We start from the raw sequence: 15,221 nt of genomic DNA on the forward strand, positions 1-15,221 counted from the left end.
AACAAAACAAGCATGCCTTCAAGGCTCATAAATAGAACCAGGATTAGTAACATGTTGCCTTGAAACAGCTCTCACTTCTGCCAAATAGTTATGGGGGACAAACAACCAAGGTTTTTAAAATCGGACCGGACAGGAAACCATTATGGGTCTGGTTCCTGAGTCGAATGGTCCAATCGTCCAGTCCAAATGGATGGCCTGCTTTGACAAACATATAAAAAATAAAAAAAAAATCCAAAAAAAAAGCAACCAAAAACCATTCTCTGGTCAAACAATTCAACAGTTTGATCACCTGGGTTAGCGATTTACTGACTAAATCAATGATTTTTGGCCAAATAGCAGTTTTAGGGTAAAACGGAACTGATCAAGTAACCGGTTCCCGATTTTGAAAACATTACAAACAACAAATGTCACAACTCTTTGAGTGCAAGGCATCCTCCAAGTGTTCTTCCAATTAAGACCATAATCAAGGCCTATGCTAATTAACGAACAAGAAGATTTATAATTGATGTTACTGGAAGGAAAGTATTAGGTGGGTCACCTGGAAACTGCCGCAAACTTTCTCTTAGTCTTATAAAAATGCGGATGGGGTTTTCCTTCCACAACTTTTATGGCGAGAGCATTTCTATTAGAGCTGAATTTAATGCTCTCTATGATGGCATTTAGATTTTCTTATCTCACAACATTTTGGAGGTAGAGAATGAAAGTGACAATCAATGCTTAATTGATATTCTCCTTGGAAAAATTCCCCACCCTTGGCATCTAACTTATATCCTTCGGAAAATTGAAAAAACATGTATTGTTATGCACCTTTCTTTCTCTTATACATTAAGAGAAGGGAACAAATGTGCCGACTTCTTTGCTAACGAGGGCATTAATGAAGGAAACTATTATGAGATTTCAAGAGAGGCAAGATTATTTCTGACTATTTTGGGATTCCGTCACTTTGTATAAGTTAATGGTCTTGTTTATTTTTGATTGGCTTTTAATTTTTTGTTTCTTGAGCCTTGTATTGGGTTGGGGTGAGAGGGTAAGGTTGTGTGTTTTGTTGTTGGATTTTGAGGCAAGGCAGGCTACGTCTAATGTCCTCCCCTGTGATTTAATTTTTTGTTGTTGGATTTAGATGGCCGTCCCTCCACCTGAAGTAAACTTAGGTGGCAAGGCGGGCTAGTTTTCTGTGATTTAATGATCCATACAAGGAATCAGCTCCTATAGACAAAAGAATAATGCTTACAATACATATTAGATTTACTTTAGTTGACCACAGAGAATTGTAAATTAAGAGAGAATTATGCTACAATATTATATTCAAATATGTATCATCCTTTCCACATCTTGCACTGAATATCTTCAAAGTACTATACATTAAATGAGTTAATGTGAGTTAAGGTACATATTTCAAGCCATGAACCTCTCAAACAAGCCCCCAAAAAAGAAGCTTGACTTGGCCCATCCTCTAGACTCGGGTTCTTTGTCACTTGCATCTGGGACTTTCTTCACATTGAACATCATAGTGTGTCCAATTTCTTTACGAAGTGCTTCAATAGTCTTTATATCTACGGGATTCCCAGAAGCATCTTTCACATAGAATATGTTCATTGCTTGCCCACCAACTGTTGTCACCCCTGCTCTTGTAACAGACAATCCATTCTCGCGGAGAACCCTAGTTACTTCGGATAGTAATCCTACTCTGTCCCTTGCACAAAGCTCTAAGCTTAGACCCTACATTACATTTAAGGAAAAAAGAGTTGTATTAAATGGCATAAATGGCAAGGCTTAGGTTGAACTATATGCAGCCACCTTGAACTTATTATCCTACCCTAGGTGCTAAAATGGAAAAGAAAGATTAAAGTTAAGTGAGATGGCAAGGCATGAAGGAAACGGAGATCCTTGACAATGCATTGGAAAAAAGAATACAATTAACGAAGCAAATTGGCTTAGTTTGACCAAAGGCAGGTTTTAACCAGAATTTTGGTTTGAAATAGGATACAAAGACTTTTGGGAGTATATAGCAGCCAGTCAAAAATAGTCTGAGGCTTGGGCTCCACCAACCATTTAATGGCCAATACTTGATTCTCTGGCATTCATGAATTTAATAGTCTAACCTCTCATCTAGGTGCCCCACCCAAAGAGTTGGGGAAAACATGCAGAATGATCAATGATGCAAATTAAAAATTGCATTATTAGTTTTCTTTTCCTTTAATTTTTTTATTACTAGAATGGAAAGATGCTTGAAAGAAATATCTAAGGCAAGAAGAAAGGTTGTTTAAGTTGGAATTTTTCTTGATAAATAGCTTCAACCTCATCTTCCAGAAGGTCAGCCCACTCATTAGATTTCCACACCATACCAGGTTGGTTGTTAAATGGGCAATCTTCCAGGGTTGAGTCAGTCAAAATTCCAGTAATATGCAGGTACTCGGATGTTTTGCAGAGAAGAGTAATTAAACTTGCATACTAATTAAATTTTTCATAATATGGAAGTATCCCAATGCTAATCTTGACATTATGAGAAGCCAAATCTGCAGCTTAATAACATAAACTGAACATTATCATTGTAGGGCCACACAGAAGTTTCTGTAGAAGGTCTGAAACATCTAGCATAGTTACAATAGGGGGGGCACAGGATCACCCAGCAGGTGCTGCACGTCATGATGACATTAAGGCTCCCTTTGGGAAGAGCGCAAATGTGGTTCAGTGCATATATGCACTCTGGTTCAGGTTTATTTAGTGTAAAAATGCATGTTTGTATTGAAAGAGAGAGGTTTCACAAATTTCAAGGCCACGCGCATGAGGCATTTTTTTGATGATGATGACAATAAATAATCTGTTTTCATTTTTTTATTTTTTTTATATTTATGTGTCTATAAAAAATATTTTTGTTTTTCATATTTATTTTTGTTTAATATGATGAATATACGATATTAGATATATGCCCAAATGTTTTTTACACTTTGTTTGTATTTATTATATTTTTGTGCGTTTTATGTTTTTTAATTTTTATTATTATTTAATTATAACATTTAGGATTGACACATTTGATCCAAAAGGTTGAATTGTTGACTTCCACCAAATAAGAAAACAACTCTATTTCTGGGTTGATTTTAAATTTGTATTTTATTTCTATCATCAGTCAAAAAAATATTCTTTATAACACATGCTTTATTAATATGGTTAATTAATATACAATTCAAAGAAAGAATGAGAGTTAATACCTTAAACATAAGACTTAATGAAAGAAAATTGAATATGAACCAATAAATGTTAAATAGCATTAATATCTTAAATATAATATTTAATAAAAGGGATTTGAAAAAAGAGAAAAGTGGTTGTTCAAATTACATTTTACCAAATTCAGAAATTGGGGTATTTTGGTCAAACAAAAGTTACACACTATCATTCACACTTAATAATAGTATTAATAATAGTATGGATTGTTTGCATCCAAAATGAAAGCATACTTTGCATAAAAAAATGGACGCAAACTTTATACTTAAAGTTGGTTAATGTAAAAAAAGATAGATTCCAATCTAAGAATTCATGTTTGAACCCTTTACAACCAACATGGCAGAAAAACAGATTTGTCAATGTAAGACAAAACCAACTTTGCATTTGCATGACCAGAAGGCACTCTACATATTTGCATTTGCACTCTGACGGAGCCTAAAGGTCATGTTTGCCCTTCTTCCCTTTATATTGAAGAATACCACCTTAAGCTATTTTCACTTTTCAGATATTCAAGCTCAAGTTAAAAATAATCTCTATTTATTTTATTATTAACAGAGAAGAATACAAAGAGAAATAATAAGGATTTTTTAATTTAATATGAAGATTTTCACTCACCTCACATACTCTTCGCCGAACTGCAGCTTCAAGACACTTGACAACCCTTTCTTTCTCTCCCTCAGTGTCAAGTAAGCAACCATCCATATGACGTATATAATATTCCTATAATTTCCAAAAAAAAAAGCCTAATTAGTAAATCGTATCAGAGTTTGTTGACAAGTAATGATGAAGTATTTTTGGGCAATAAGAGTATTTTGTCAGTTTGGGAGAGGGTTGAATCATTGTGAATTATTTGTATAGCCATTATTTAGTTAAATTTCATGTCACATAGTAATAGTATCGACAGATTTATACCTGCGGATTTAACATCATGCAGTATTGTATCTTACTAAATTCTTAATGCCCATGCTAAATCCGCAGGTATAAATTCTGACTTTACACAATTCTTATAAAAAAATGGTAACAATAATGCCCATGTCAGATTGTTTTTCAGGGAATAATCAAATTTATACCTGTAGAGCAGAGGGACCATCAGATGAGATGGCAGCATGAAAGACAACATATTGCATGTCTGTTAGTGTACACACAATATCGAACATCAATTTTGACCGGTCTTTGCACCGGACAGTCACCACTGAATACCCCTTGTCCTCGCAACGATCAACTGTGATAATTGGCCGGAAAGATGGAGCATAATCTATGTCTCCAGTCACTCCACCAGCTTCATAGTCCCTATCTGCGAACATCATTTGGTGGAGACGACGATCCATATGAGTAAGCCCCATGGAGAAACTGGTTTGAGCTGCTTTCCCATCATCCTCATGTCCACGTAGGATGTTCTTGAGTTGTTCCTCCATTGCTGATAACCGGATTGGGTCATCCACAGCCTGACATGTAGTGTCATCATTGACATAAAATACACAAGCTACACGCATGTTATGGGTCCAGGCCTCTGCTGCAACAACATTACAATGGAGATTGGCAAGAACGGCTGAGATCTCTGACAGAAGACCTGGGCGATCCTTGCCAATGAGTTCAATAGCTGTGTGATCACCAATGGAGTGTACCCCCACCCTCTTCCCCGGCCAAGTCTTCACTCCATTTGTGGCCACAGTATGGCCTTTCGGTCCTAAAACCTATAAAAGAAGATAAATGACACATAAATCAGAATAGAACGAATGAAATATGAGAGTAGCAACAAAAAAGAAAAGAATAAGATTAATTGAAGGAAAACAAAGAGCGTGCATTAAAAGTTAATTTCAACAGTTAGCCACCTATTGAAACCCATTCGTCTAACAATAAGTGAACTACATCTCCCATACAGTAGCCGGCCGGGAGGGTGCTTCATATATAACCTAAATTAATTAGAAATGGACAGTGTTCTCCATTCCAATTGTTGCTACCAATTGAACAGTAGGTGATTGCCTAATGAACTATATCCCACATATAGGGGATGCAGTATATCGTGTATGTCCTCTTTACTAGAGAATATAACTGCTTTTTGTAAATTTTCAATTCAGTTTTCTATTGAAGTGTTTCGTTCAGAAACAAAACTCGGGTAGAATGACCAAAGAAATTGGCTTCTCTGCTTCTACAATATGTTGGGGGACTTAAGGACTTGAATGCACTCTTGATGCATCTGTTGGCTGTTCGTTTTCTATTCTTAGGGTTAGAAAATAATTTGGAAGTTCAAATAGACGTTTGCTGTAGAAGATATTGGTGGAAATAATAAAATGGTTTATCGCAAATCCTTGCATCAGAAGCACGCGTTCCCGAGAGAGAGAGAGAGAGAGAGAGAGAGAGAGAGAGAGAGAGACGTACCTTCTCTATATATTCAATGGTCTTTGTGTCTGTAACCTTATTCCCTTGTTGGTCAGTGACGTGAAACACTGTTGGTTTTGATAAAGTATAATTAGTTTCTTGACTACTATTTATGTGTCTGAGATGGAGAAATTAATGAACTTTCAAAGAACAATCACAAAGATACATACCGTCCATGAACCACCCGCCATCAGAGGAGATGTAAGCTTTGGTGATGACGAGGTCAAGGTCGGTGAGGACTTGCACCACTTCCAGTAATATGCCTGGCTTGTTCACGCTGTCCACCTGCACCCCAACCCAATTATCTATACCATAAAATAAGAAATTAAAGGGACATTTTGTCCTACATAAGTTTTATTTTATTTTGGGGGCGTTTGTTGTGTTCCTAACACAAGTGCATAAGTGAAGTCGTGAACTACGTCTCCCATAGGGGGTTTGTTGTCCTAGAGTAAGTGCACAAGTGAAGTCGTGAACTACGTTTCCCATACATGCCCAGAAGTCATAGCCCATTGCATGTCTCGACTTTTCTTCTGGATTTCTGTTCAGTAATGTTAATCGTCGGGGATCAGACTGACCCGTTCCATTTCATGCCTACGAGCTTTGTTATATCTCGACCAGTACGTCGAACCCTACCTGAGTTGAGGAGAAGAGGAGCCTGTGGGTAGAGAGCTGGTATAAACAATGCACTCGAAGTCCCAACTTGAGACAAGGGTACACCACCAGTGAGACTCTTTAAGTGGGCAACCTCTCTTTGTTTTCTCTTTCCTTTTAATCCCTTTTTGCCTTTTACAAATTGAGCCTTGAATAGATTCTACTGTTAAAGCCCAAAATGATCCCGCCTGGGCCATTCTTACATGGCATTTGGTATCATTGCCATTTTCTCAGAAAACAGCCACGGATTAGAATTCGGTTAAATAACTTTGGGTTCTGCGTATATTTCATATTCTTTTTTGGTGCCAAATAGATGCAGCATATCAAAATGAAGTTTTTTCAAAAATAGCTATTACAGAACTTGAGGCATTCAATGTTGCTTGAAACATCTTGAAAGCACTCAACCAAAAAAAAAAAAAAAATGAGAGAGCAAAATGCCTACATAGCACTGACATGGTGGATGTCTTAAAGAAATGATTTCGATGCCAAAAACCACCCTAGTAGTTTGTAAAATTGCGCATTCGATTTCTTCAAAATCATGCCAAAAATAATTATCAAAAGTACAAAAATATATGTTTAGTTAAACATGAAAAATGTAGGATATCCATATAATTCAAATTTTCAAACGTACAGGCTAAAAAATACCTGATATTTGGCTTCTGAATATATACATAAATTGTCCACTAATTAGTAAAAAGGAAAATTTATAAAACCAAAGTTTGGTCATTCTTTGCTTATCACCTGCCCAAAATTTTTAACCGTTCCATACTTCATTTATTTGTTGGGTTTAGATGAACACCATTTCCAAATATATGAAAATTGAATGGCATGTCAAGTAAAAGTTTATGATATTAGACGACACTGTACTCCTTTCCTTTCCACGGAGAAAATTAAAAACAAAAGAAGCTGTGATTTATTATATGTGTTGGGGAAATCTATAATACTGGAAAGACATAGTACCCGAAGGGCTTCAACCAAGCACTTCATGAATTTATCATATGTTTTGATACAAGGACACGGTACGCAAAGTCCGTCTCAGGGGCCAGGGCCGAGCCCCCTAAAACATGTTATGCTCTTCTTTCTTTTTTGGTAAAACCATAAGATGATTCTGATTTCTGATTTATAACCAAATGATTCTAATGTATTTACTATTTTACCGTGGGAAATAGTTCTCTTTAGGCTCCAAACATTTCAACACATATTTTTCAGGCTGAAATATTTGAATTATATTTTTGCTTCTTTTACAATAAAAAACTTTGGTTTCTTTACTATTTGCGTCAAAACAAATTAGCAAATAGCAGGACTGGAAAACAGAGCTTTCACTGCAAAAGGCTCAAATAAATAATAGCTGAAACATTTCAGTGTGAAAAATTCTAGGTTCATCTTATACAGGAAACAAAGCCAGCCTAAAAATTAAACAGAACTGTGTGTACTCTGAAGCATCCCATCATGTCAGTAGGCTATGGCTAGCCAATCTTTTTAGTGAGGATGCATGCATGCCATTTGGAGTATGAATCTGCTGATCTCATAACACATTGCTGGCCACGTTCATCCAGCTGTATATCGAGAATATTAGGATATAAAACACAAGAGATGTTCCAATGTGCCGCTGGATGAATGTGGCCAACAGTGTCGTAGTCAACACAACTCCCATCCAATAAATTCACAGTTTCAGCATGACAATCTATGGAAACCCATTTCTCTTGCTGGCAAGCAAAACCTCTGCACACACGTCATCCAACCGCACATCTGGAATATCTCTAATGTATGAATAATTCATGGAGTGATATTCTTATGAGCGGCTGGATGCTCATACTTGCAGAGTCTGTAGAATTTTGGCTTGTAGGAGGCCCCGTAGCCAATCTAGGGGTCTGTGTCTACAACCTTCTTAGTTGAGAGCAGTAGCATCAAGTGGCAACTGGCGACTTATGGTCTGGGCCTGGGTCCAAAAAATGCCTAGGCCCAGTGCTTTGCCCAGCTCCCGTATACAAAGATCCGAAATCCGCAATTGAATGGGTAAATCCATAGAAATTAACCGGGCCCAATTAATGAGGAGTGCAACTGCGTGCTTTTCTACTTCATTCTTTTGGGTTTACCAAAAAAAAAAAAACATTTCATTCTTTTGGACGTAGATCAGATGGGTTGAGTGCAAAAATTATGTGCTCCACGCAACGCATATAGCATCTTGAGGTACGGTAGCCTTTTACAAATATGAAAAGAGTGCAAACTGGGCCTAGCAAATAAAGAAGTGGGAGTATACCTTAACCAGGGTAGAGTCCTTGCAGGTGGAGTTATCGACAGACACCCTGCATTAGAAAGAGAGAAGATGTTTTAGAACAAACAAAAGCAAGAATTGGTGTTCCATCACCATCAATACAATTATCCGATTGGTACGAGCTCTACGACAAATTGTGCGAATCGTGGACGGTAGTGGCAATTCTAGAGACCTACGTACTTAGGAAAAGAGAGGAGGAGAGAGAAAGACAACCTTGGAGGATTGATTCGGAGACTGAGGTTCTCGTACTCGGGATCGAAGTATGGCCAGCAGACTCTATCCATTCAAACCCCAACTTTTCCTCTACACCACCAAATCAGCAGTCTCTCCCTGCGCTACGTAAAGTGGAGAATGAGGAACCGTATAAAAAGTTAGCAAGATCATTGATTTAGACAAGTAGCCCCTTCCTATTTCTTGATTCTATCAATGAGAATCCAGTCTTTCCTTCCAGAAAAAAAAAAAACAAAACAAAACAAAACAAAAAAAACCTATTCGTAGGCATAGTCACATGATGCCAACACTTAGGCCTGTTCGTTTTTCGGTAAATTATTTATCCAGGTAAATGTAATTATCTGGGTATGTTTTTCTTTTGAAACACTTACCCGGGTAAGTCCATTTACCTATGTTCTTTTATTTTTCATGTAATTAAGGCAATGACCATTTTAGCCATAAAAACCGATTATTAAAAGGGGCATTTTTGTCACATTCAAGTGTTGGCACTTTCCCCCTAGGTGAAAAGATTATTTACCACCTAGGAGATGCGTATCACTTACTCGGGTAAGTGATACCCAAGAAAATAAACTTTCCTTTTTCTCCACATAAATCTGAAAAAATAAGATGGGAATCTTGGTCAATAGGAATCAAAATCCCATTGACCAACTTTCCCCCCTCTCAAAATCCGAAAAAAGAACACCCCCTTAATATGATCCAGTTAATCTAGGTTGTCTATGGTATCATTACTACTTCTACTAAAAATGTTTGGGGTTTATCAATAAAAATTTTGGTTAAAATAGACCATTATTTATATTCCATTTTAGTAATATATATTGATAACCCTGATATTATTGTCACTTCTTCACGAAACAACGAATTTGATGCATCTATTATAAATGCCAACACCAATCCAATGTACACATTATTTCTTTTTTAGTAAAAATGACTATATTATGTGATGTGACAAGATAATTTGTCAAAAAAGTTTATTGATACATCCAAAACGTTGTTAGTAGAAACAACAATAATACCAACCACAACCTAATCTCTATGGATTTCCTCCTCATACCCATCTCAAAACAAATTGAGATTTGCTCCTCACGGAGTATTCCTCACACTGACCTTTCAGTCACATCCCATCGTGTATTGAAAATATCACCCATGAATAATAATATACAAGAGCGGGAGATGTTTCTGATATATGGCTGGAATAAACTGTGAGATCGGTGTGAGGAGTGAGCTCTATGTGAGGAACAGATCTGGACTCCCTTACAACAACTTTGGATCTCCTTCCGACAAGATCTCTATCCATGCCTACCCACAAAACACTACCTCCATGTGGGAACATCTCTCCGTGTATGCTAACATGTAAGAGGATGAGATGTTTCTCATGTGTGACTGCGATGTCATGTGGGTAGGTGTGGGCAGAGTTATCATTGGTAGAAAATTCGGACTCCCTCACAACATGTTGGAGTTGCACTGGAATATCTCATAATTGTATATTTTCATTCATGGGAGATGGTCTTAATATAAGGGACTGCAAGTACTGTGAGGGGTCTGAGGACCATTATGTGGGGAAAAATCTGGATTGCAGTCTATGGGCTCCATCTATCGACTCGGGATCTGCTACTTACAAGTTATTCCCACGTCCATATCAACGGAGCACCACCACCATGTATTGGGAACACCTCATGTTGAATGACAAAGGAGATATTCCCAATGTGCAGTTATATCTCGTGGGTAGAGATGTGGGAACATCTAGGAATGACAACAGGGCGGGGCGGGGACAAGGACCCTCTCCCCATCCCCGTCTCCATCCTGAAAATTTCCCCATCCCCATCCCCATTGGGAAAAATCATCCCCACCATCATCCCCATCCCTGCCCTGAATTGGGCGAAGCCCCACGAAGATCAGAGAAACGGAAAAAATAATTGTCATTCCTAAAATCATCACGTGGGTAACAGACCCGAGCATCCATCTGTCACCGAGAAGCAAAAACCCACGGCCCAGCACATGTTGACTCAAGACTCAGAATAGCCCTAGTGGATTGACCTAATTTGTCCTCTTGTTCTTCGAGACCTAATAGAGGTAAATTGTCTTTTTAATAAAGATTAGGGAGCATCCAAATTACTGCACTTGATCAGATCATATGGCCAGGATTGTCAAATTCCACCAAATTCTCAACATATATAGATCATACACTACATTTTCTATACAAATTTTCAGGCTAGCCGTAATACTTCAGCTATTATTTCCGCCCTTTTTCAACAGAAAATAAATTTGTTTTGATGTAATGACAAGATAATAATTAATAAAGTTGTCACCGTAAAAAGGCCCAAATTATGATTCAAAGATTTCAGCCTAAACCTTATTTTCGCCCATTTTAAGTTGAAACAAACTCAGCGATCCATATTCCATAGAGAAAATGTGAGAAAGTACCGTGTCAGAGGCGGTGGAATGGGATTGGGAGGAAGGAATTAGGGGTTAGACCGCGACTCCACCTGATCCCAAGCTCCCAAATTCATGCGACGGCTTACATGATCGATGATATCTCCTGCTCACAAAAAAGACAAAGCCAGCAAACAGTGGAGAAGCTTTAGCTAGATAAGTCAATTCAACCAACCCATGTTAGTATTTCAACAAAGAAAACAAGACAAAACAACAAACAGATGCTCTATCCTTTCTAATCTGTTTCTCTCTCTCTCTCTCTCTCTCTCTCTGTAAAAATGTCCTGGATCTCCCTGGGCTGTACAGCTGCTAGTCTAGGTCCGGAGCCTTAATTTTATATTTATTAATATATTTTAATCTTATTCCCCACAAAGCCCACGAAAATGAGAACGAATTGCACCAACCTTACATGTGGCCTAGTAAAAGAATATCTTTTCTGTGAGCAGAAAGATGGAAAGAAAGCAAAACATGAGGACCAGAATAGCTTTCTTCGCCCCGGTTGAACGGTATATGCTTAAAAAGCTTGTAGAATTCAGAGATAAATATGGGGAAAAAACAGTCTAAACTCGAGAGGTCGATGAGGCACGAGGGGGAACGAGGTTACCTCCTGTTTCGCATCTCTCTACAGTGAATAAAAGGAGAAGATGTAGCAGTGACTAATAAAGAGATGGGCAGAACACTCCATGAAGATGGAATAGAACCTCTCAGATACGACGAGGCGATTTGATTCTCAGCATAGCAATCCAGGGACGGTTCTTTTCTTCTATGAAATTTACTAAAAGTTGGGTTTATTCATTCATATCCATTATTGGCCCACCTCGCTGACACAAATCCACTTGACTGGTTGATTCATGGGCTGGGCTGGGACGCCCCTTGCACAAATGTGTAGCCCATGATCAGGACTTTGTCCTAACTCCTAAGTCCCAACTAACCCGTTTTCTTCTTGACAGTCGATAAGAAATAACAGGCTTTCCGTCCTTCGAAGAGCTAGTCTGATTTTAATGGAAAGGTGAGTTGAATTGAATGGTCCGGATGACGCGCTGTTCTCAATGAAGACGAGAAGCGATGTCTCTAGAACCAAGAAGGCATATAGGGCTCTAAGCTTTTAGTCTGTTGTAATAAAGTTGTCAGAATCGCAAGACATAACACAGTCTGCGTATTTTAGCATTTCCACCAGATATTGCAAGTTTCAAAGAAGAATGCGATTTCAGAAAGTCGAGTTAAAGAAAGTGTTTAGAATCTGAAGCAACAACAACAAGAGGTACAAGATTTTCTGAGAGGATCGGAAGTCTCCGTTTTGTAAAAACAGCAAAAACGATATTAAAAAATACAGAGAAATCTAATGACTAGTGTTTCTTGAAGAGGAGTGAAACCAAAATTAAAGCATAATTCCCAGGAATTTTCTCGTGTCTGCCAACAGAAATTGAAGTATGGAACCCTAATTTTGGAAGTTATATACAAATAGGTTCGTGTCTGGACAATCTCACACAAGATGCTTGAAAAGAACACAAATACAAAGCAATCGGCAAGTCATTGAGCGATTTTTTAGGCAATAAACATTGAGGTAAGGGAAGCAAAGGAAGGATTGGAAAAGCAAAGAAATATAATCAATTAAGGTCGCCTCGACGAAGCAGCGAGAGATGCTCTGGAGTCCGGAAACCATGAAATAATAAGAATTTCAAATTATAACAAGAAAACTTGTATTTCTGACAGGAAATAACAGTCTGTAAGCTTCAGATAATGCTTGTAAATGGACGGCGGTTAAATTCCTCTTGAACATGTCCAAAAAATGGCAGCCACTGAAGCAAAGTTACATACTTTTGACATCAAATCGAGAAGAACAGAAGGCAACTAATGGAGTAAGAAAACACTTACCTTAGCTTGATCGATTGGTCGAACCTCCGATCACAAATTTACAACAGACAGATCAGCTCTGTGAATCCTCAAACACAATACTAGGATCGTCCAACAAACAAGAGATTCAAATAAATCCTGGAAGCTGGAACCCTTTTCACGCCCAATCGTGTCTTTGTTGTCTGAAGAAACACCACCTGCAGATAACGTGCGCTTATGCTCTCTCTCTCTCTCTCTCTCTCTCGTTCGTTAGCGAAACTTTGGAAATAACAGCTATAAAATACTGAGACGAGCAGCAAGTGATGACTAAGCACGAAGGTGGGAATCTGGGATATCTAAACTCTCTGAGCTCTTTAAATAATTCGCACCGAAAATGGGAAATAAACCCAAATTAAAAAAAAAAATCATGCGTTTCTGTTGAGTGGGTCCCGCCCGCCTCTGGTTCTTTCTTGTATTTAACATGTTTTTGGGCGTTAATAAATTTTAAGAAAATAGAAAACAAAATTAGGCAATGAAGCCGCGACCTGACAAGTACCATTAGCGACATAGATCCGATTCCCTCCGCATGTGGTTACTGCCTTACTGGTTGTCGTCTCGTATTTTTCTTTTAATTTACATAAAGTGCCATTCCGACTATCCTAATGGCCAAAATACCCTCCTACCAACTAATTATCCCACTTGTCTCCACTCTTGGAATCGTTGACTTGGTCTCCAAGTTCTTAACTTCTTTAGGTGATGCTTTGCAGTAGTGCCTCTGACTCGTCCATTTTTTATTCTTGATCAATTATCGCCGCTAGGTGGGTGAACTTATCTGTTTTCTCTTGCGGACATGATCAACCAAATCAACGGCTCAGATCAGTGGTTGTGTCAAAGTGAGTGTGCAATCCTTTGATGTCTTCCTCAAGATGGACTGGATGACGATTAAGGTCTGCATGGAACACAAATACTATTTTGAGTGTTTACCCTTTTAAACAATTTCCTAATTTAGAAAAAAAAAACGGAGATGGGATTCAGTCCCCACAAAACGGTGCTCACAATTTATTCACAGTCACCGGCAGTAGTGCGTTAGAAATATTGAAATAATACACGGTTACAAATGACTGAATAGGATCACTATTTTGGGAGGATTGAATGAGAGTCAAAAAAATAAACACAAATTAAGGTGTTATCATTACAAATCGGATTTTCTATTCACTATTTCCCACCCACTCTCTCTATCCGTCTTGAATTTCAGCCACACACCCCCATTTTGTGAGATGTGCAGGCTGCAGTGTACTGTGAGTAAGGTGCCAGTAGAGAAAGTGAATAGGAATCCGGGTTTTTATCGTTATAGCATAATGTTAATGGCAGTACACATGGATTATGGATGAGTTCGACGACAATCTGGTCTGCCTTTATGAATCAGGTATGAAGTGGGTCGGATTTGGAGCACATCTAATTAAGGGTTTCTTTGGTTTATAATCGGAATCAAAATTTTTTGAAATAAAAAATGGAATGGTCTATTCTCATAGCCCATTTGCTTCAGACAGAAATGAGATTTTATTTTCAAGGGAGGAAGAGTGAATGATTATTCCCTCAAATGGAAGAATGGAATTCCGATTTTATCCAACCAAACAGATAAAATCAGAATAATTTATTCTAATTCCGAATTCAAACCCTTATTCCCACGAACCAAACAAGGTCTAAATTCTTTTCGATCGACATGCAAATCAGGTTTCGATGGTAGTTGGATCTTATAGGCGGTATTTGGTATGAAAACTGTTGTGAGAGGCATCTCTAAAAAAAATTGGGAGAAAAGTTGAAATGTGAAAAAAAATACTACTTTTAGAAAAATAATTTCCACATAAATCAAGGTGAAGAATTACTTTACCCAACCAAACAAGAAATTACTTGAAATATATACATGGCATTGACATGACAATTTTTCTTGAAAAAAATTATGCTGATATCAAACACCAACACCATTATAGTGTATTAGTGTACATTCTTTTGTTTTTAAGCTTAGCTCATAGTGTGGATTCATGTCTGCTCAGCTAATGTATTCGAGTTGATTATATGTGAAGTTGTAATAAAGAAAACACGGGATATCCAGACCGAAATTACACAAACCCTGATTGGGATCAAGATTTTCGAATGTTAAACCTCAATAAGGTAAGATTGACTATATTAGAATTAAATC

The 15,221-nt window shown here is 37.8% G+C and overlaps 1 protein-coding gene across 6 annotated transcripts; it reads right to left on the minus strand.

Moving 5' to 3' along the window:
- Positions 1–1,275: 1,275 nt before the first annotated feature.
- Positions 1,276–13,408, minus strand: ACR3 (ACT domain repeat 3). Of its 6 annotated transcripts, none has more exons than XM_088944641.1 (9): positions 13,064–13,408; positions 11,180–11,294; positions 8,741–8,857; positions 8,513–8,558; positions 5,772–5,886; positions 5,602–5,669; positions 4,293–4,916; positions 3,838–3,942; positions 1,276–1,719 (listed from the first exon to the last, which is right to left on the minus strand). In XM_088944641.1, the coding sequence occupies exons 3-9, from the start codon at positions 8,809–8,811 to the stop codon at positions 1,396–1,398; spliced, it is 1,353 nt and encodes a 450-aa protein (XP_088800767.1). In that variant the 5' UTR covers positions 8,812–8,857; positions 11,180–11,294; positions 13,064–13,408; the 3' UTR covers positions 1,276–1,395. The 6 variants fall into 6 exon arrangements, with proteins under 6 accessions (XP_088800767.1, XP_088800768.1, XP_088800769.1 ...); XM_088944642.1 differs by having other exon boundaries at positions 8,741–8,862; positions 13,064–13,371; XM_088944643.1 differs by lacking the exon at positions 13,064–13,408 and adding an exon at positions 11,793–12,201.
- Positions 13,409–15,221: the final 1,813 nt, after the last annotated feature.

The sequence above is a fragment of the Nelumbo lutea genome, chromosome 5, assembly GCF_056320005.1.
Source record: "Nelumbo lutea isolate HS-2025 chromosome 5, American lotus-T2T, whole genome shotgun sequence".
Taxonomy (NCBI): domain Eukaryota; kingdom Viridiplantae; phylum Streptophyta; class Magnoliopsida; order Proteales; family Nelumbonaceae; genus Nelumbo; species Nelumbo lutea.

What these genes read in the sequence shown, in the direction of transcription:
- ACR3 (XM_088944641.1), bottom strand. Translation starts at nt 8,811, where the DNA reads ATGGATAGAGTCTGCTGGCCATACTTCGATCCCGAGTACGAGAACCTC. An exon ending in CCATTGAATATATAGAGAAG is followed by an intron (nt 4,917 to 5,601) that starts GTACGTCTCTCT and finishes CTTCTTTTATAG; the next exon opens with GTTTTAGGACCGAAAGGCCA. An exon ending in TTCGGCGAAGAGTATGTGAG is followed by an intron (nt 1,720 to 3,837) that starts GTGAGTGAAAAT and finishes AATGTAATGTAG; the next exon opens with GGTCTAAGCTTAGAGCTTTG.